Source organism: Hyperoodon ampullatus (assembly GCF_949752795.1).
Source record: "Hyperoodon ampullatus genome assembly, chromosome: 11".
Classification (NCBI taxonomy): domain Eukaryota; kingdom Metazoa; phylum Chordata; class Mammalia; order Artiodactyla; family Ziphiidae; genus Hyperoodon; species Hyperoodon ampullatus.
In genome coordinates, this window is record NC_136924.1 from 86,166,316 (window position 1) to 86,189,489 (window position 23,174).

The 23,174-nt window shown below is 35.8% G+C and overlaps 1 protein-coding gene across 2 annotated transcripts in view; it reads right to left on the reverse strand.

Moving 5' to 3' along the window:
- PDE3A (phosphodiesterase 3A) overlaps positions 1-23,174 on the reverse strand; it is a gene marked incomplete at both ends in the record, with an annotated part of 307,728 nt that overhangs the window by 14,746 nt on the left and 269,808 nt on the right. The window contains 5 exons of one of the 2 annotated variants that reach the window (XM_079715861.1): positions 2,981-3,092; positions 8,771-8,908; positions 10,295-10,449; positions 13,628-13,713; positions 17,015-17,234. In XM_079715861.1, the coding sequence (XP_079571987.1) occupies positions 2,981-3,092; positions 8,771-8,908; positions 10,295-10,449; positions 13,628-13,713; positions 17,015-17,234 (711 nt within the window). The remainder of the gene's footprint in view (positions 1-2,980; positions 3,093-8,770; positions 8,909-10,294; positions 10,450-13,627; positions 13,714-17,014; positions 17,235-23,174) is intronic. The other variant, XM_079715862.1, reaches the window with a different exon arrangement.

A 23,174-nucleotide genomic window follows, 5' to 3' on the forward strand; every position in this document is an offset into this window, starting at 1 on the left:
CTAAGTTGAGCAAGACTATTCTCATGGCTGCCATTAAATAGTACATGGTGGTGGGATGAATTGGGAGATTGGGATAGACATATATACACTAATATGTATAAAATGGATAACTAATAAGAACCTGTTATATAAAAAAAATAAAATTCAAAAAAAATTTTTTTAAATAAATAGTACATGATCGTAGGTATTTCTGAAGCATTATCTCCTTCTCAAACTTGACTAATGAGAATGAGAGGTGTTAGGAAGAATATATTTTAGAGATGAAAGTCTTTGTAAATAGAAAATGCTCTCTTAAGAGTAACTTTGAATCCATGAATGAATATGACCTAACAATTTATCACCTTTACTAGCCAAAAATGCCCAACTGAAAGGGACTATGAACAATATCAAACATTATTTTCTCTCTGTGCGATTGAATATAAACTATAATTTATCCTAATCTTTTTTGAACAAATATATTTTTGGTATCACATTTCTATCAGTGAGTTGTCTATATTTATAATTTTACCCACTGCTGCTCCATGAAATTATCTATTTATCTATCTATCTATCGAATCTATCTCATTTTTAAATCTATTAATAGATTTTTCAAATTTTAGTAAGCGTTCTGGGTACAAACTTAAAAGCTTTCATACCTTCCCTCTTCTCTTGGAAACTGTTAAACTTGGAACTGTAATAAAAATTTAGTTTCTAATATTTTAGCTCACTATGATAGTAAAGCTAATCTAACCCCATTTTGGTTACCCTTTGGTTTTTTTCGTTTAGTTGTGTGGGTTTATATAGAGATATTAGAAATATAGTTCTCTAAGAGTGGATGTTAAATTAGTAGACATACAACAAATTTTTGCACATACTGATTTTAAATAATGATAAACAAAGCTCTTACTAAATGTCCATACTAGTCTAAATTTACAACCCTACAACATGCAAGGTATTATTATTTAAAAGTGATCATCAATTAAATTAAAACTTTTCTCTGAGAAGATATAAATAAATCCTCTTTATGGGAAGTGTCTGGGACTTCTAACAGAAAAAGTAAAGTTATTATAACAATTCTTGTCACCTGGAATGAAGAACGTGATATTTCAGGAAAAATATCTGTTTACTTGTAACATATAAATATGTAATAAGACAATATAAAAATGAATAATAAAATTTGGGACCTGAAAACTTCTTTTTACACTTAAATAAATACTGGTCAAATATCTCTCTGAGTTAATGGTATACTATCTAGAGAAAAGTTAGTAGTTATATCAATTTGAACTCAATGGAACTTGGCAATAGCTGATTATAGCACTAAAATGTATTTTGAAATATAATATTAATTTGTAAATTTATTCTGATACTAGCTGTTCTTTAGTGTTTGCAGTGGCTTCCTTTCTTGTAAAAGCTTATTTATGCAATTCCTTAGCCTTTGAGAAATCACTAACACTTAGGTCAATCCCTGGCATCCAACCAGGGTGGGCCCTGGGAATGTGGTATTAAGAAAGCAAGGCTTATCATGAAATCCTTTCAAACTACCCCTTTTTCATATTTCTTTCCCCACTTCCATGGCCCCATCGGCCAGACTTTCCCACGGCACCCAGCGCTCTTAAGTTCCTCTCTCTACTCCCACTGTCCTATTTTGTCTGCATTTGGTTCATATTCTCCAACAAATCTCACTTGTAGATTTAATTCTTCATTCTCCTTTTCTGTCACACAATTTGTAGATACAATAACTCATTCCTCATTTCTAACTCCTCATTCATAACTCATTCCTATCACACATCAACTGTGCACTTTCATCTTAATGTAGCATGTGGATGGCATTTTGAAAACCAACATCTTAATAATGGATCACTTGGTTAATGCACTACCCTACCCCTTTCTGAAAACACTTGTGTTCTAGTCTCCATATAATTTTTATTTAACTTCAGCTCCTTGCAACTACAAACAGACATGGGATTCTAAAGTCCAAGGTATATAAAAGCAAATTTAAAACTCACGGGCCCAGCCGCTCCGTGACATGTGGGATCTTCCCGGACCGGGGCACGAACCCGTGTCCCCTGCATTGGCAGGCGGACTCTCAACCACTGCGCCACCAGGGAAGCCCCTATTGATACTACTTTGACTAGTTTTCTTTCTGTGCATTTATTTCCTAAAAGAGCTACATGATTTCGGTACATTTTTGATTGGATTTACAGACATTTTCTCCAGTTCCATTTATTTTGTAGCATGTAGGACAATGCTACTTACATGTTCTGATGATAATCTGAAATGCTACATATTGAAAATTTAATATCTCTTCTGTGTTCCAATTCCTCATGATTATAAATGACAAACTTATTCTCACAATATTCAAAGTTCAGAAGTTTGAACCCTTGGTTGTGTCCTTTCCTTTGATCTTCACATTTATCTTGATTTTTAAAATGTTCCTAGTAATTTCTCTACAACCACTTCCAGATGTCTCTCCTATTTTATTAATTAGACCATCATCCTCCTGCCCCTCTACTCCCAGCCAGGTTTATCTTATACTGAAAAACTTTAATAGGTAGTGATTTAACTCTGTGGATGCCAGAATAAAGGTTGAGAATTCAACCAATGAGGGAAGTATATTATAAAATGAGCAATAAATTTAACATTTAATTATTTATTTAGCACACAATTAAATTGTAGTTACTATGGGCAAGGTACTATTATAACCCCTTTAGAATTATTACATCATTTTATCCTCATAACAATCCTATGAAGCAGCCATTATGATCCCCATTTTACAGATTAAGAAATGAGGCACATTGAGATTAAGTAAAACCCAGGTCTCCAACAGCTGATATGTAAAGGGACCAGAATTCTAACATAAATTATTATCTCCTAATCACTATACCATGTGGCCATACAGGGTATTTTCAATGTGTAATTCTGTGCTAGTAGCTAATAATTCAATACCCCATTACCCATAACAAATTCAATGGATTTTAAAAGTATTAATTCTTATACTTACAAGGAATTTCCCTGTAGCCAATCTCCAAAGCATGAAAATAATTCATAAATTCCTTAACTGGAATTTTAAAGGCTTCAAAGAGGCCCATGTCTTCAAAAAGTCTGTATGATACCTGTGAAAGAAAAAGACAAAGCCTTACAAAACATCCCTCAATGTGTATTAGACGTAAAGAGAAAAATGGGGAAAAAAGTATACATTCCATCAAACATATTAATGTACTGCCCGTAGAGACACTTACTGGGAACAGTAAATAGATATTGAAGACCTCCATGTCCTAGCCCTTGTAGTCCCTGATAAGGGGTATATAATCTATTTTTAAAGGTAGAGGCACAAAACCCAAGAAACAGCCAACCAAAAAATCCAGTATACACTATAGAAATATATCAAGGTACTAAATTGCATGTGATGTCAGTAATAAGAGAATAATATTGAGTAAACTGCTAATTGTATAATATATAAGTGCTAAATAAAGAATGAGAGAAAGCTTTAATTTGGACTAATTTTATAAATTAAAAAAAAAAAAGCTTTCTAGAGGATAAAGGATTCAGAGTTGTGCCTTAGTGAAGAATAAGAAGACAGAATTAAGAGAGAGAAAATGTTGCCTTGGTTGAAATACATAGAGAAGAAAGATTTGTTCTAATCCAGTATGAATAAAAATGTTTAAACTATTTTCCCTCAATTGTCTTCTTTCTCCTTTGAATATCTATTCTCCTTCCAATTACTTTCATAGCTCTGGAGATTCAAATCAAGTAAATAGCTCTGGATGTAATTGGCATATTTGATATGCAAATGAGGGAGAAAGAAAAACACGAAAAAGGCACAGAAGAAGGTAATGGGGAGAGAAACGGTTATTCACATGGCAGAATGGAGTACAGCACCATTTAAAGTGGCCTCACTTTACGTCACAAAGGCACAGTACTGGTTGTAATTCAGGAGACTCTAAGAAAGAATTATTCATCCTTTTTGTTATTTGCATTCCTTCTTAAAATTCTCTTGAAATATTTCTTCTAAATCTTTCATATAATACTTCACGGTTACTTTTCTATTTTTTGTTATTGACTTTAAATCTGTTCAAATTCACTAATATTTTTTAATTAGATATTTAATGTTCATCAGTTACATATATTATGTATGTATTTGTGTACATATATACACAGGTATATATAACTAAAAAAGTGATTTATTCATTCAGCATATGTCTTTTGAGTGCCTACTCTGTTTAAGACAATTTTCCATCTACAAGGCATATATATAGATGAACAAAACAAAGAAGTTTTCCTTAAAAGAGCTTATGGTTGGGCTTCCCGGGTGGCGCAGTGGTTGAGAGTCCGCCTGCCAACGCAGGGGACACCGGTTCGTGTCCCGGTCCGGGAGGATCCCACATGCCGTGGAGCGGCTGGGCCCATGAGCCATGGCTGCTGAGCCTGCGCGTCCGGAGCCTGTGCTCCGCAACGGGAGAGGCCACGACAGTGAGAGGCCCGCGTACCGCAAAAAAAAAAAAAAAAAAAGAGCTTGTGGTCTAGCAGAGTAGGGCAGTAAACCATAGACATAATTAGTAAGGTATATACTATGACTGAAAGTGATGTTATATGAAAAGAGAAAGGGAAGCAGGGATGGAGGTTCAGAGTACAAGGGAGGACATGGCAATTGCTGTTTTAAATACGGTGGTTAGAAGAGGCACATTCAGGTGACTTTGGGCAAATAATTGAAGGAGATGCAGAGTGAGGTACAGGGATATCTAAGGAAAGAGTTTTCTAAGCAGAGGAAAAAGAGCAAAAGCCCCGAGGTATGTTTGCTATACTCAAGAAACAGCAAGAAGGCCAACACGGCTAAAACAGAGTGAATGAGGACAGGAGTAAAATTTAAGTTAGTAACTGTAGAGTGGTACTGTGTGGATTGCGGTCTTGCTGTTTGACAGCCAGATTGATCATTAGGAGGACTTTTACACTGAGTGAAGTATGGAGCCTTTAAAGAGATGGGAGCAGGGAAGTGTCTTTATTTATTTAACTTAAGTTCTAAAAGGAGCACTGTGGCTGCCCATTGGGAACAGAGTATGTATATCATACGTGCTTTTTTCACTCTGAATGGCAAGTGTATTTAATTTTTCCCCTTTTTCTGTGTTACATAAAATCTCCACCTCCTCTCTTTAAAAAGGTAACAGAAAGTTAAGTTTGTGGTTTCTATCATATTTCAAGCTAGTTCTTCTTTTATTTATCTTCTCCATACTATTGCTTTAAACTATATTTGAGTCCTTGTTTATAAATACCCAGTGGATTTAACTATGCGTGTTACTTCAATAAAAATTATTTATAACAATAACAGCAGCTGCAGCTGTTGACATATATATGTGTGTGTGTATATATATATATGGCATTTAATATGTGTGATGCCTGCTCTAAGTAGTTTACATATATTAATTCTTTATATTAATTAATCCAGAGAGCATCTTATGAGATAGATACTGTTAATTATTAACATTTGAAAGCAGAAGACACTAAGGCACAGAGAAGTTGAATGACTTGTAAAAGAGCACACAGTTGACACATTATCAGACCAGAATTCAAGCGGTGTGCTCTTAACTGCTCCAAATCCTACCACCATTATTTGAAAAGCAATACTGTTAGGATTGCAAGTGACTAAACTTTCCTATTATTGTCTTAAAACATTTGAAAGATGAATTGAAAAATTAAGACAAGATATTTTAGAGTATGATTTTAAAATAGGAGAATTTTCACAAAGAAGCTGTTAAAAATCAACGGCCAATGATCCAAACTCGTGAATAAAGAAAAGTCACTGTTAAACTGGGTAAATACTGGTAACCAAAAAAGGTAAATACTCTTCCAAAATCTGAATGATGTCCTTTTAAATTTGTTAAAATAAACAAGATAATCATCAAAAAGGCAGGCAGTACGTTAAGGCTGAGAAATCATTTCCATTGCACATATGTCTCTTTAAAAGTCTTTTGAAGTGAGACTTTTTCTGTGTAGTCTCAGCCAAAAGGTGATTTCTTGGAATGTTCAAGTTAATTCATTTCAGCTGTCCTAAAGTCTCACTAAAGTGCAAAAAAATATGCCTTTACACAGTGAAAATTTCATGTTTTTTGTGCTTATAAACTCAAATCAAAGAAAAAAAAACCCACAGCAAGGCAAATAAAGTTGTCTTTTCTCAAAGTTCAGTGTTTTGTATTTTGGAAAAAATAAACAGTGACATAGTAAGGACCATACAGTTATGTATTTAGTTTTGAAAGATAACTGGAAAAAAAGATACAAAAATCTAATTGTTAATTATATCTAATCTTTCTATTGTCTACTTGTATTCACAACTTTTAGAAAACATTTTGTGGTAAAACTGGTTAAGTTGCACCCTCCCGCCCCACCACCCCTGTTCACAGAACTCTAAGGGGGTTAGGTACCTGCAATGTTATTTGGTACTGTCACTTGTGCTGTAAAACCAACTGCTATAATAACCACTTTCTACTTTCTCAGATTCTCCATTCTGAGAGTCTGAAAATATAATAAATAAATGCATTTTATGAGGGGCTGAAAAGGATTTGAAATGAAGGTAAAAAGCCTGGACTTCCGATATACAGATATATCAAATCCTGTGTCCAATATGACTTTAGATGAACAGTATATTTTAAGTCTCAGTTTCTTCTTCTATCAACTAGAGATTTAAAGAAATACCTGCATCCAAGTTACTCTGAAGATTAAGTTGTAAAGTTTTGGGAAGTCTGTGACACATAACATCAAATACAAAACAATGTGAGATTTTTCTCTCCATCCCAGGGAACACACTCTCCAGTAGAAGAGAAAAAAGACTTCCTGGCCCACTGCCACATCTTCTTGTGGCACCATTACAGGCATATTTCCAGGTAAAATCACTCCCTCAGAGTTCTGGTATGCAATGAGTTTCAGAGAGTAGGATACAAAACCTCCCTGGAAAAGCCCCAAGGCATGAGGCAGAGGTGGACTGGATAAAACAGCTACCCTTAAAGAAACCCTCAAGATCAGCAAGCATAAAAGATGCTGAAGATGCTGTTCAGCATTGAGGAGAAAGAAAGAGAAGAAAAATGGGGCTATTAATTTTCAAAAACATGCATGGATCTTGAGGATATTTTGCCAAGTGAAATAAGTCAGAAAGAGAAATACCATAAAATGATTTTACTTATATGTGGAATAGCACAAACAAACAAAATTAATGAACAAACCACAAAAAAACAAACATGCAGACATAGAGAACAGAGTAGTGATGGGAGAGGGCAAAAAGGTAAAGGGGGTCAACTGTGCAGTGACAGATGGAAGCTACATTTTTGGTGGTGAGCACATGGTAGGATCTACCAAAGAAGAAATACAATGTGCACATGAAACTTGTATAATATCATAAACCAATGTTACATTAATAAAAAAATGTTTTAACAAAACTAGAAAGGGGTAGTATCTCTTAGTCAAAGTGCAAGGGCTGCCACTCTGGTTCTCAACGTGTTCATGGTGAGAACAGAGTCCAGTAGAGACAACAACTGCATGTTATGGAAACTGTAATTATTTTGAGCTTCACAAGCTATCTGTCATTTGAGCATACTTCTTCTGTAGGTAGCAAGTCATTATTTTGACACGTATCTAATTTCCCTGTTGGAATGGGAGTTCCTTTAAGGCATACATTTTTCTTCTTGGAGACTAGCCTAGCACTTCATGTTTGAGGAACTGAAGAGCAAGGGAAAAGCCCACTCTATCTTCTTCCTTCAAACCTTCATGGATCAGGAACCCTCACCCCAAAGTTCTACACTCATACTTGCTCCGAGGTCTGAAGAAAGCCTGTCTGCATTGCATGGAGTAGAAATCAGTCCAACAAGTGATTTCTTTTCTAGTGTTTTGCAGGGAAGGTTTAGAGGCTCCAGTAAATGTGGGTCCTGAATTCTCACCTAAATCTGATATTAACAAACCTGGTAGTCTTTAGTATCTTTGCTGTGATATTTCTTCAATCTGTAAGAACTCACCTAAAATATTTTAAGATAAGCTGATAAATATTATTCCATCATCCCCATTAATTAAGAGTTTTGATAGGGGCTCAATAATAGAGCAAATCCATTTTGTTCCATTTTATTTATTGAGAACAAACATGTTCAAATTCTTAATTTCCATATGTTTTCTTTCTCCTTCAGAGAAACAAAACGTTTCTTTATTTGGGAAACCTTGAAAGTAGCTGAGCTTAAGGAAAAAATACTTAAGAAAAAAAAGGCTCGTTATGCAGTAATAGTTCGTCTTCTATATTTCTTGTGATACCTAAAGGTGTTTTCCATATTAAAATACAAAGAACTCTAATGTGTTTCTCACAGCACTGGAGGAAACGTACTACTGCATAATATCTTATTTTTGATAAGGTGTAAGCACTATACTATTCAAAAGTTAAAAAAACTAGTCATTGGAAATAATCACAGACAATAAATTAGTGTTTATAAATTGGCAGCTTTCTTCTTGTGAGGGCTTGGGTCAACTTTTCTTTTGCTGAATTCTATGAATTTAGATCACTTCTCTATCTTGCTTGTGTATCCCTGCCCCCTCCATTTTGTCTTAGAAAATACATAATATTTTAATTGCAGAATATGATATTCTACTCACTTGAAGTTCTAATTTTTTTCGTTATCCCACCAGCAAGGAATCTACAGAATGTTGGGTACTAAAATTTCCTTTCTCCACCTAATATTCACCACTGATGTTAAGTATGTACAGAGATATAAACAAACAAGGAATTTTTTTTTACATTTAAAGTCATATGTATGAATGCATTTCTTACCTGACTAAGAATACGGCCACATTTTCTTCCTATTTTCTCCACCAAATCAAAAATTGGAAAATTCCAAGTATTTAGCTGCTCCATAATTGAGTCCAAGTTATCCATGACAAGAGGTTCAGGAGCAAGAATTGGTTTGTCCTGTAATGAAAATAAAAATATTTTAACAGCGTGCAGTTTTTCTACAAAACAATTTGCTCCTTCTTTGGTAAATTCAATTCAACAATAGAGGTTACCTGAAATAAATGACTTTAGGGTGAATGAGTGATCTTCAAAAAAAAAAAAAAAACCAAAACGAACAAAACATCGACCCCCAAGGTAAGGAGAAAAGGTCTTAATGCTGTTTCAGACCATGAATTTTACATTATTAAGTGCCTGCCTATTCCTGGTTCATACACTCTATAGAAAAATTAGCTGTTTCTTTCATAAATTAACATAACTGCTTTTCAGTCTTCTGTAGAGTTCTCAAATAAAGATTCAAGTACTTCAGAACACTGAAATTGTATGCAAACTTAGCTCCATATTTTTATGTAAATTTTTCTGAGATGAGGATTCCTGGCTTATATTGAACTCTCAAAAGAAACACGAGTGGGGAGGGGGAGTAGATCACCCCTACTCTAGTTGGTCCAATTTATATTACTGCTTCAAAATCAGCATTAATCCTGTAGAGTTACAATTTATATAATTTTCAGGGATTTTAATTCAATTCCTGTGATCCATGGTTTCCAAAAAGCACACACTGTATATATGAGAAAACATTTTTATAACTGGTCCCAAATGAAGACATTCTTAAATTTATTTACCAAAAAATAGAAAATAAAGATAATGAGGATAAGGAGACATATACATTATTTTATCTGACAATCTCTTTGATTTAGAAGTATAAATGGTAAATCAGGTAAAAGAAAAATGATAAGAGCAGCAATTGATAATCACAAGACAGTCAACTATTTTCTACCATTGCTGCCTCCCCCAAACTAACCAGACTCAAATATATGCTTTTATCCACTTTAAGTGGATCTTTTTAAACACACAAAATACATCATCATTAAAAGATGTTTTAATGGGTAGCAAGTGTCAATGTAAACCTGGTTTAATTTAACAAGGAAAATAAATATTGTCTCACTTTCTAAATCAAGGAGGTACTACAGAAGAACCAACAGAAGTCCTACGATAACTAATATATTTCATTTTGATTGCCTGATATTTATAAAATATTATTTTACTGATAGAAATAATTCATTTTCCTATGCACATGTACATTTTTAGATTGGGTTAGGAAATATCTGTAATCAGTTGTGGAGATGAATACTTCTGTTTTTAATCACTAAATAATAGGACCGTTAAGGTCCCAGTAAGACTTGGATAGAGAAAAATTATGTTGATACATATAGGGAGGGCTATAATACATGTATAACCCAAGTGACACAAATCTTCAAACCTAATGATTCAGGAATCTATTTCTAAGCCAATTCCTGTCATAGAAACCAATTTCTCAAGTAAATGAGTTAAGTGATGGGGGGCTACCAGGAATATCATGGCCTCGGGAGTATAGGTGCTGCAAGCTGATGTCTTCCTCAGAGGCTCTCTGGGGCATTCAGTCTCATCTTCGTTCTGTACAATATCACTGCTATCACTGTTGTTATTGGTTTCATAATCAGAGGTAACTTGAGTGGTGTCATCTGTAATTAAAAGAGAAGAGCCTATTATGAAACTTGCAAAGGAAAAAGGGGTCCCATTTAAGTGAATATTCCTAAAATGCACATGGTAGATACAGTGTTTATGGAAATACTGCTTTCATGAGCTTACAAATCAAGAATATAGGATGATAGGGTGGGAAAAAGCACACATTTTTTAAACCCAGTAAAATAGGTGGAGTTATGATCTGTGATTTATAGGACATTCAATAATTCCTCAATAATAATGCTCAGAGCAGTAGTTCCGACCTTTTAAAAATCCTATGACTTTCAAGTTACACCTTTTTTTTTTTTTTTTTGCAGTACACGGGCCTCTCACTGTTGTTGCCTCTCCCGTTGCGGAGTACAGGCTCCGGACCCGCAGGCTTAGCGGCCATGGCTCACGGGCCCAGCCGCTCCGCGGCATATGGGATCTTTCCGGACCAGGGCACGAACCCGCGTCCCCTGCATTTGCAGGCGGACTCTCAACCACTGTGCCACCAGGGAAGCCCTACACCTTTTTTTTAAAATTGAAGTATAGTTGATTTACAATGCTGTGTTAGTTTCTGTGTACAGCAAAGTGATTTGGTTAGACGTGTAGACATTTTCTTTTTCAAATTCTTTTCCATTATGGTTTATTACAGGATATTGAATAGAGTTCCCTGTGCTATACAGTAAAACCTTGTTGTTTACCCATCTTATATATAGTTGTTTATATCTGCTAATCCCAAACTCCTAATTTATCCCTCCCCACTTTGGTAACTTATGGTTCCCCCTTTGGTAACCATAAGTTTGTTTTCTATATCTGTGAGTCTGTTTCTCTTTTGAAAATGACTTCATGTGTAGCATATAAAATCCTATGACTTTATATTTCTTTTTCCTTTATCCATGACCCAACACACTAAACCACCTAGTAGCTGACTAGAACCTTACCTCTAGAATGGGCACATGGGTGGGAGAAATTGAGTTGACACCCAAGAACAAAATGGTCTGTAGAATATACCAGCCATAGCATGTGCTAAAGAGCATGGCAGGTCCTATGTATCCAATCTTGATTCCTAGGGATCTGTGCTTTCTTCTGTCTCTGCTCCTCTCCACATATCTTCCACTGCACTCAGCACTGAACTGTGCTAACCAAAGGATAAATCAGGTAATATCAAGTGTCTGAAGAACATGCTTCTGGGGTAAAGACCTCAGGAAGCTTCTCTCAGCTGAATAAAGTGCCTGAATGAAGTTTATGGAGTGCTTGCTATGTGCCAGATACTACGGAAAGCATTTTATTTGTACTAACACATTGAATCCTCTTAACAATCCTATGAGGCAGGTTTTATTGTGTTACTATTATCCTCACTCTGCAGATAGGAAACTGAGGCACAGAAAGGCTATGTAAATTGCCCAGGAGCATACAGCTGGTAAATTCTGTCACCAGAATTGAACTCATGAAGTCTAACCCGAGTTCCTATACTCCTGATGAAGCCTAGCATTTTTTTCTCTCCTGTTTATTGCTTTCCATGGCCTACAAAATCTTTGCCTTTCCCTAAACCACAAAGATATCTGCCTGTGTTTTTTTTCAGAAGTTTTATTGCTTTAGCTTTTACAGTTAGGCCTGTGCTCTATCTCAGAATAATGTTTCACATGGTGTGAAGTAGGGAGTGAGATTCATTTTTTTCCAGCCCTACTAGATTGGAAAATTGGATCTTTGTTGAAAGTTCAATGACTGTATAGGTGTGGGTCTTATGTGGGGCTTTCTACTCTATTCCATTTGATTCTATTTGCCAGCACTACACTTATGCCAGCATTACACTTTGTCCATTACTGTGGTTTAAGTCTTGAAGTCAGGAGACATATATCCTCTAACTTTGTTCTCCTTCTTCAAGATTGCTTTGGATAGTCTAGGTTTGTCATATGTCCTCATATTGCTGGTGAATAATGGCTTTTGTTATGTAGCCTATTCCAACCAGGAGTATTTTGTAGGACATTTCGAAGGACCCATCTTTCTCCCATATTTCTCATGCAACAGCTTTCTAGGTTAGAATCAGACACAGTCTGAAAGTGTAACTGACAAGTTTCAATCCCAGAATTTGCAGAAAAATGAAGAAGCACACTCAAAGGCCGTGGCCCTGCAGGAGACCAAAGGTGATAAGGAAACACTCCCCTTATTCTATCAGCCTCAATAGAGTGAGAGATGAGGGACATAGAGAAGGGAATATTCTCACTTCAGAGAGCTACAATATCAGATAAGTCTACAATATCAGATAACTCTCAGAACACAGAACTCTCTTTTTTTATCTTTCCTTGCCTATGTCCCCGGACCTTTGTCCATTGCCGCAGCACACCATTCTTGTGGGCAAATAATCAATATTTATTGAGTATCTATCAAGAAATGCTGGAGCAGATAATTAAGAAACATTCTTAGGTCACTCTATTATCCTAAAGTCTAAAGTTCATGAAAGCCATTTTTTTCTACCTTGCAAACTTTCAGCAAACTTGGTTTTGATAGCAAGTCCCTAGGATTGCATCAATAAAAATAAAATAATAATTATTACAGTAATTATGGCAGCAAACACTACTTACAGTGACCCAGATACTATAATAAGTGCTTTATGTGCTTTAGTAATTTAATTCTCACAATAATCCTGTTTGGTAGGTACCGTTTTTGTCTCCATTCTACAGATGAAGGAACCGAGAAACAGAGATTACAGGTGAGTCAGAAGTTGAAACAGGATATAAACCAGGCTCCAATGCCTATTTTTCTGAATCTCTCTGTAATACTGCCTCAAGGAAAAAGTATGTTTTCTTCCCTAAGTTTACAGTGATCTAAGCAGGGTCATTTCTCAGGGTGTGCAATGGAGATCTCCACAGAGCACCCTAAAATAGATGACCCTCCAATGTCCAAGATAAAATAACATTTCTGTAGAGTTCTGTACATTATGTAAAATGGCCTCTCATTTCAAAAATATAGTCATTTGTGTGTAGATGTATAGAAACATTTTGGACAGCTTTGCATCAAAATTTAACCTATGATTAACTCTAGGTAGTAGGATTACAGACGATTTTGATTTCCTTCATTGTCTTTTTAAATTTGTAATCTAAAAAATCAAAAACATATGTTACCTTTTTGATCAGAAAAAGAATCAAGTAAAGCAATTTCCACTTTGAGGAACAGAATCCAATAAATAATTACCGGTTCTGCTTGGTGTTCGAATGGCTGCCCCACTTCTCTCCAGGGGCCCATCAGCAGGAGTCCCTTGGGAATATGGTCTGCCACAGCTGAGAAATAATGGAACACCTGTAAGTAGGTCCTTTCTTTTCAGAAAATCATAGACACACCATGTACGCATACATTTAGATAAGTAACAATAATCAAATATTTCTATATTCTACTTATTCGTTTGATGGAAAGAAATCATTTTGTTTTATACATGGATGTTGATATGTAGGATGCTGGGGGTTTTTTTTTGTTTTGTTTTGTTGTTTTTTTTTTGTGGGCAGGAGAGTGTGCTGTGTCAATACAAAGGATCAAAAACTCTGTTCAACTCTCATACTCCTCCATGGTCTAGACCATACCTGAGGTGAAACTACTGGCAATGTTTTTTTTTATATTATTTAGAGAATCCTGGAATAGTCTGCTACCTATTTTCAGTAGTGATTTTGGAGGTGCCGATGTGTATTTGGTCAAAAATATCTTTCCCAATGGAATCCCTTTGTGTCTGCTTAAAAGCCTCATTATTAGATTTATTTCTATGGGTTATGAGATTTTATGTCCAAAGAGCCCTTTAAGAATAGATTGCATACATGAAAATAGAATAATGATAGATTAATTTTATTTTTGCCACAAAATAAGAATTATTTTTTCAGATTGATCAGTTCCCGTTAAGGCTCTAAGGAAATGAATAAAGTAGACATACATTTTGATGAAGAGTGGACGTAAAACTGACCACAAAGGTTGCTAGTTGAGAAAAACAGGCCAAGGGAGTGCCCTGTGGGTAATGGAGAAAAATGAAGGTACTAGAGAAGTGGACAGGGTTCTTTAACGGAGGAGGCTGGAGGATGTAGGATACTTTTGCTTTTTCAACAGTTTTGACTGTTTAATAAATTACAAAGTAACCCCACGAATGGCCTGGCAAGTTTCCTCTCTCACTTATCTTATTTAGAGACTTTATGATTAGATTTTAATTCTGTTTTTCGCTTCTGGGTTCTTTCGTCCTGCCTAATATTAGAAAGGGTCTCAGAGAGTTTTTGTTTATTTGTTATTCAGCCACAGGTTACTCACTGTAAAGGGAAAAGAGAAGAGTGATATGTTATAAGTTAATATATTAAATATCTCCTCACCTTTTCCCACTGAATTGTGTTTATATGTGTAGTAGAGATAAGCATTTCCCGGTTAGAGCATTTTCATCCAAAGCAAATTTATTTTTCAAGCCTTGAATGTAAGCAGAAAGCATCACACACAAAATATTTCTAATTATGAAATCCTATCAGCCTGATTTAGGGACTCAAAAGAAAATGACAGAACCCAAGGAAAAAGCCCATAGTTGTAAATGATGGGCTTACATGTTTGGATGAAACATGTAAAAGTCGAGTTTATTAGTTTGAAGATTTTTCTTTGCAAGATAAACTTAAAAGGAACGTTTAAATGAGTAGTTCAAATAGACTACCTCTTTTGCCAAAAAACCAGCTTGTTGCATAGACATTACAGCGGCCAAGAGACTGGGATTCAACGCCAAATCCTTCAAGTTTAACGGGGGAAACCACAATAATTAGTCATGTGTTTCTGGAGCTCTCTGTGCCTACATGGGTGGCTGCCTTGAAGGCAATAATAAAACATGGTTTGAATTATAGATTTATAAAGCCCAAACAAATAAAACACACACTACTGGATTTATAAACATTACTGAACAAGTAGACAGTGAAATTCCCTTGTTTTTCTCCAAAACCTCTTTTATAAAAATCCTATTACATTCTTTCTGCTAAGAATACAAAAAAATAGACTGTGGTGAGAAAAGCTAAGTGAGCGGTACATCTTTTCTGAACCTCTCTGTTCTTTTTTTAGGCAATTTATTTCGCACAAGTCTGGAGCTCACAGCGGGAGCGTCTCCCTAGAAACAAAGTGCTGGAAGCAGATGTCCTTGATGCTGGTGACTCCCCTAGGCTTCGTCTTGGCTCGGGAGGCACACCACAAAAAAAGTGTTTCTTGAGGGTGTTCCACCAAACACTAGCTCTAGGGGCAATTCTTGGGTGTTAACATAAAGAAATTGGTTCTGTGGTCAAATAAAGTCAGAAATCGCCAGATGAAACAAAACTCAAGAGGTTTTCCTTTTGCAGGACTTCTCAGAGCTTTAAATAAAGTGAGGTGTGTTGTGAATCACTAAGAGGAAAATATGATAGGCCTGTTTTACCACAGAGCATACTTTTTTTGGGGTGGATAAAAGATGGGATTAACATCCCACAGAAATTATTTTATTAAAAATGCTATTATACAGAAGGCAGCAGAATAACTTTTGGATGGTGGAATAACTTTTCACTCTGGTCCTGGCCAAACAAACAAACACAAGTGATTTTCCCTTTGAAACTATTTGTAAAGAGAAAGGAAGGAAAAATAAAGATTATAAAAAGAAATAATCATTTAACATAGAATTTCTGAACAAATGATCAGAAAATGAAATTTGTGAGGCTTAAATCTGAATTCATTGATCAAGCCTGGGTCTGTGACCCAACATTTGCTATTAGAAGATTAACATGTAACTAATGTATTCAAACAGTTATCCTCGTTAACCTTAGGGGGGAAAATACCATTTTATTCAAGCCACTCGCACGATTATAACTTAGTTTTAAAACACTCAACTCTTTACTACTTAAAAAAAGATTGTAATGCTTTACGATCAGTTATTCAAGATAAAGTTATTACTGAAGAACAATAATATGTTAATCAGTAAGAGGAGGTATTTCTTTTTTAGTGACTGTGTGGGCAAAATAGTCTTATCACGCTAGGCTCTTTTTTCTTATCTGCTGTAATAGACAATACTCTGTCATTCCGTTTCAATAGGACAGAGCAGCACAAGCAATTGCTTCACTGTATTCAGAGATCCATTTGAGTCCAGCCATAACGTGCCATGTGTTATCTGCATATTTTTAAAGCATTAAAATGGGAATTGCAAACTTGAGATAAAAAGAAGTACCTTTAAAATCAATATAAAATCCTCCCTGGAGAACAAGTAAAAAATATCCCAACAAAATATCAAATTATACCAAATGACTTGATACGAGTTTTTAATTATATGTTTTATGCATCCTCCATCAGCAAGCAGACAAAATATACGACATTATTTTGTATCATCTCCAAAGATTAGCTGTATGGACTATATGGACTCTCAAATTTCTGTTAAGGGAAAAGCACTGAAAAGTTTCTATTCAGCCTATTCAACACAAATCACATTATTTGTACTTTCTTGTCAACTACTTTGGGCAACCTACACAGAGGTGCGTGGACTGGTGGTGAGTGTTCCTAAAAGGAAAACCAGTATTAGTTTTATTATTAGTTAAACTCCAGCTAATGATATGAATTCCTTACCTGCTACATATAACAGGTGGAGTCAGGATCTGAGGAGAAAGGTCAGGGGCACTCTGAGTGTAAGTTACGGCCCTGTGAGAACTTAGGCCTTGTTTGGCAGTTGCATCGGCAGATTCTGGAAACTGCACTGCAGAAATTTTGCTGACTGGGCTGCTGGCAGGGGTCCCATGGAGAGGTGAGGAAGAGGGTGAGGAAAGAGGTGAAATTTTCACTAGGGAACCTAAGAAAGAAAGAGAGTTATTAAGTCCTAAATAAATGTATTTGAAAGTCAAAATTGCAACTTTTTTAAAAAACATATTTATTGGAGTATAATTGCTTTACAATGGTGTGTTAGTTTCTGCTGTATAACAAAGTGAATCAGTTATATGTATACATATATGCCCATATCCCCTCCCTCTTGCATTTCCCTCCCTCTCACCCTCCCTATCCCACCCCTCTAGATGGTCACAGAGCACAGAACTGATCTTCCCATGCGATGCAGCTTCTTCCCACTAGCTATCTATTTTACTTTTGGTAGTGTATATATGTCCATGCCACTGTCTCACTTTGCCCCAGCTAACTCTTCCCCCTCCCCGTGTCTTCAAGTCCATTCTCTACACCTGCATCTTTATTCCTGTCCTGCCCTAGGTTCTTCAGAACCAGTTTTTTGTTTTGTTTTTTTTTAAGATTCCATATATATGCGTTAGCATACAGTATTTGTTTTTCTCTTTCTCACTTACTTCACTCTGAAAGACAGACTCTAGGTCCATCCACCTCACTACAAATAACTCAATTTCTTTTACTTTTATGGCTGAGTAATATTCCACTGTATATATGTGCCACACCTTCTTTATCCATTCATCTGTTGATGGACACTTAGGTTGCTTCCATGTCCTGGCTACTGTAAACAGAGCCGCAATGAACACTGTGGTACATGACTCTTTTTGAATTATGGTTTTCTCAGGGTATATGCCCAGTAGTGGGATTGCTGGGTTATATGACACTTCTACTTTTAGTTTTTTAAGAAACTTCCATACTGTTCTCCATAGTGGCTGTATCAATTTACTTTCCCACCAACAGTGAAAGAGGCTTCCCTTTTCTCCATACCAGCTCCAGCATTTATTGTTTGTAGATTTTTTGATGATGGTCATTCTGACTGGTGTGAGGTGATACCTAATTGCAGTTTTGATTTGCATTTATCTAATGATTAGTGATGTTAAGCATCCTTTCATGTGTTTGTTTGCAATCTGTATCTCTTCTTTGGAGAAATGTCTGTTTAGGTCTTCTGCCCATTTTTGGACTGGGTTGTTTGTTTTTGTGATATTGAGCTGTGTGAGCTGTTTGTAAATTTTGGAGATTATTCCTTTGTCAATTGCTTCATTTGCAAATATTTTCTCCCATTCTGAGGGTTGTCTTTTTGTCTTGTTTATGGCTACCTTTGCTGTGCAAAAGCTTTTAAGTTTCAGTAGGTCCCATTTGTTTATTTTTATTTCCATTTCTCCAGGAGGTGAGTCAAAAAGGATCTTGCTATGATTTATGTGACAGAGTGTTCTGCCTATGTTTTCCTCTAAGAGTTTTATAGTGTGTGGCCTTACATTTAGGTCTTTAATCCATTTTCTGTTTATTTATGTGTATGGTGTTAGGAAGTGTTATAATTTCATTCTTTTCCATGTATCTATCCAGTTATCCCAGCACCACTTATTCAAGAAGCTGTCTTTTCTCCATTGTATATTCTTGCCTCCTTTATCAAAGATAAGGTGACCATATGTGCATGGGTTTATCTCTGGGCTTTCTATCCTGTTCCATTGATCTATCTTTCTGTTTTTGTGCCAGTACCGTACTGTCTTGATTACTGTAGCTTTTTTTTATAGTCTGAAGTCATGGAGCCTGATTCCTCCAGCTCTGTTTTTCATTCTCAAGATTGCTTTGGCTATTTGGGGTCATCTGTGTTTCCATACAAATTGTGAAATTTTTTGTTCTAGTTCAGTGAAAAATGCCACTGGTAGTTTGATAGGGATTATATTGAATCTGTAGATTGCTTTGGGTAGTATAGTCATTTTTACAATGTTGATTCTTCCAATCCAAGAACATGGTATATCTCTCCATCTGTTGGTATCATCTTTAATTTCTTTCATCAGTATCATAGTTTTCTGCATACAGGTCTTTTATCTCCTTAGGTAGGTTTATTGCTAGGTATTTTTTTCTTTTTGTTGCAATGGTAAATGAGAGTGTTTCCTTAATTTCTCTTTCAGATTTTTCATCATTAGTGTATAGTTATGCAAGAGATTTCTGTGCATTAATTTTGTATCCTGCTACTTTACCACATTCATTGATTAGTTCTAGTAGTTTTCTGGTAGCCTCTTTAGGATTCTCTATGTATAGTATCATGTCATCTGCAAACAGTGACAGCTTTACTTTTTCTTTTTCGATTTGGATTCCTTTTACTTCTCTTTCTTCTCTGATTGCTGTGGCCTAAACTTCCAAAACTATGTTGAATAACAGTGGTGAGAGTGGACAACCTTGTCTTGTTCCTGATCTTAGGAGAAATGGTTTCACATTTTCACCACTGAGAACAATGTTGGCTGTGGGTTTGTCATATATGGCCTTTATTATGTTGAGGAAAGTTCCCTCTATGCCTACTTTCTGGAGGGCTTTTATCATAAATCGGTGTTGAATTTTGTCGAAAGCTTTTTCTGCATCTATTGAGATGATCATATGGTTTTTCTCCTTCAATTTGTTAACATGCTTTATCACATTGATTGATTTGCGTATACTGAAGAATCCTTGCATTCCTGGGATAAACCCCACTTGATCATGGTGTATGATCCTTTTAATGTGCTGTTGGATTTTGTTTGCTAGTATTCTAGTTGATGATTTTTGCATCTATGTTCATCAGTGATACTGGCCTGTAGTTTTCTTTCTTTGTGACATCTTTGTCTGGTTTTGGTATCAGGGTGATGGTGGCCTCATAGAATGAGTTTGGGAGTTTTCCTCCTTCTGCTATATTTTGGAAGAGTTTGAGAAGGATAGGTGTTAGCTCTTCTCTAAATGTTTGATAGAATTCGTCTGTGAAGCCATGTGGTCCTGGGCTTTTGTTTTTTGGAGGATTTTTAATCACAGTCTCAATTTCAGTGCTTGTCATTGATCAGTTTAAATCTTCTATTTCTTCCTGGTTCAGTCTTGAAAGGTTGTGCTTTTCTAAGAATTTGTCCATTTCTTCCAGGTTGTCCATTTTATTGTCATAGAGTTGCTTGTAGCAATCTCTCATGATCCTTTGTATTTCTGCAGTGTCAGTTGTTACTTATCCTTTTTCATTTCTAATTCTGTTGATTTGAGTCTTCTCCCTTTTGTTCTTGATGAGTCTGGCTAATGGTTTGTCATTTTTGTTTATCTTCTCAAAGAACCAGCTTTTAGTTTTATTGATCTTTGCTATTGTTTCCTTCATTTCTTTTTCATTTATTTCTGATCTGATCTTTATGATTTCTTTCCTTCTGCTAACTTTGGGATTTTTTTGTTCTTCTTTCTCTAATTGCTTTAGGTGTAAGGTTAGGTTGTTTATTTGAGATGTTTCTTGCTTCTTGAGGTAGGAGTGTATTGCTATAAACTTCCCTCTTAGAACTGCTTTTGCTGCATCCCATAGGTTTTGGGTTGTCGTGTTTTCATTGTCATTTGTTTCCAGGTATGTTTTGATTTCCCCTTTGATTTCTTCAGGGATCTCTTGGTTATTTAATAGTGTATTGTTTAGCCTCCATGTGTTTGTATTTTTTACAGATTTTTTCCTGTAGTTGATATCTAGTCTCATAGCATTGTGGTCAGAAAAGATACTTGATATGATTTCAATTTTCTTAAATTTACCAAGGCTTGATCTGTGACCCAAGATATGATCTATCCTGGAGAATGTTCCATGAGCACTTGAGAAGAAAGTGTATTCTATTGTTTTTGGATGGAATGTCCTATAAATATCAATTAAGTCCATCTTGTTTAATGTATCATTTAAAGCTTATGTTTCCTTATTAATTTTCATTCTGGATGATCTGTCCATTTGTGACAGTGGGGTGTTAAAGTCCCCAACTATGATTGTGTTACTGTCGATTTCCCTTTTTATGACTGTTAGTATTTGCCTTATGTATTGAGGGGCTCTTATGCTGTGTACATAAATATTTACAATCATTACATCTTCTTCTTGGATTGATCCCTTGATCATTATGTAGTATCCTTCTTTGTCTCTTGTAATAGTCTTTATTTTAAAGTCTATTTTGTCTGATATGAGAATTGCTACTCCAGCTTTCTTTTGATTTCCATTTGCAGGGAATATCGTTTTCCATCCCCTCACTTTCAGTCTGTATGTGTCCCTAGGTCTGAAGTGAGTCTCTTGTACACAGCATATATATGGGTCTTGTTGTTTTATCTATTCAGCCTGTCTATGTCTTCTGGTTGTAGCATTTAATCCATTTACATTTAAGGTAGTTATCTATATGTATGTTCCTATTCCCATTTTCTTAATTGTTTTGGGTTTGTTATTGTAGGTCTTTTCCTTCTCTTTTGTTTTCTGCCTAGAGAAGTTCCTTTAGCATTTGTTGTAAAGCTGGTTTTGTGGTGCTGAATTCTGTTAGCTTTTGCTTGTCTGTAAAGGTTTTAATTTCTCCATCTAACCTGAATGAGATCCTTGCTGGGTAATCTTGGTTATAGGTTTTTCCCTTTCATCAGTTTAAATATGTCTTGCCACTCCCTTCTGGCTTGCAGGGTTTCTGCTGAAAGATCAGCTGTTAACCTTATGGGGATCCCCTTGTATGTTATTTGTTGTTTTTCCCTCGCTGCTTTTAATATTTTTTCTTTGTATTTAATTTTTGATAGTTTGATTAATATGTGTCTTTGCGTATTTCTCCCTGGATTTATCCTGTATGGGACTCCACTTCCTGGACTTGATTAACTATTTCCTTTCCCATATTAGGGAAGTTTTCAACTATAATCTTTTCAGGTATTTTGTCAGTCCCTTTCTTTTTCTCTTCTTCTTCTGGGACACCTATAATTCGAATGTTGGTGCATTTAGTTTTGTCCCAGAGGTCTCTGAGACTGTCCTCAATTCTTTTCATTCTTTTTCTTTATTCTCCTCTGTGGTAGTTATTTCCACTATTTTATCTTCCAGGTCACTTATCTGTTCTTCTGCCTCAGTTATTCTGCTGTTGATTCCTTCTAGAGGATTTTTAATTTCATTTACTGTGCTGTTCATCATTGTTTGTTTGCTCTTTAGTTCTTCTAGGTCCTTGTTAAACATTTCTTGTATTTTCTCCATTCTATTTCCAAGATTTTGGATCATCTTTACTATCTTAATTCTGAATTCTTTTTCAGGTAGACTGCCTATTTCCTCTTCATTTGTTTGGTCTGGTGAGTTTTTGCTTTGCTCCTTCATCTGCTGTGTGTTTCTCTGTCTTCTCATTTTGCTTAACTTACTGTGTTTTGGGTCTACTTTTTGCAGGCTGCAGGTTCGTAGTTCCCGTTGTTTTTGGTGTCTGCCCTCAGTGGCTAAGGTTGGTTCAGTGGGTTGTGTAGGCTTCCTGGTGCAGCGGACTGGTTCCTGTGTTCTGGTTGATGAGGCTGGCTCTTGCCTTTCTGGTGGGCCGGACCACATCCGGTGGTGTGTTTTTGGGTGTCTGTGACCTGATTATGATTTTAGGCAGCCTCTCTGCTAATGAGTGGGGTTGTATTCCTGTCTTGCTAGTTGTTTGGCATAGGTTGTCCAGCACTGTAGCTTGCTGGTCGTTAAGTGGAGATCTCTGGGAGAGCTTTCACCATTTCATATTACATGGAGCCAGGAGGTCTCTGGTGGACCAATGTCCTGAACTTGGCTCTTCCACCTCAGAGGCACATGCCTGACACCCAGCCAGAGCACCAAGACCCTTTCAGCCACTTGGCTCAGAAGAAAAGGTAGAAAAAAGTAAAGAAAAAAAAATAAAGTTATTTAAAAAAATTTTTTTAATAATTAAAAAGAAAGAAAGAAAGAAGAGAGCAACCAAACCAAAAAACAAATCCATGAGTGATAACAAGTGCTAAAAATTATACTAAAAAAAAAAGAAAAGAAAAAAAAATAAAAATGGACAGACAGAACCCTATGACAAATGGTAAAAGCAAAGCTATACAGACAAAATTACACAAAGAAGCGTACAAATACAACTCACAAAAA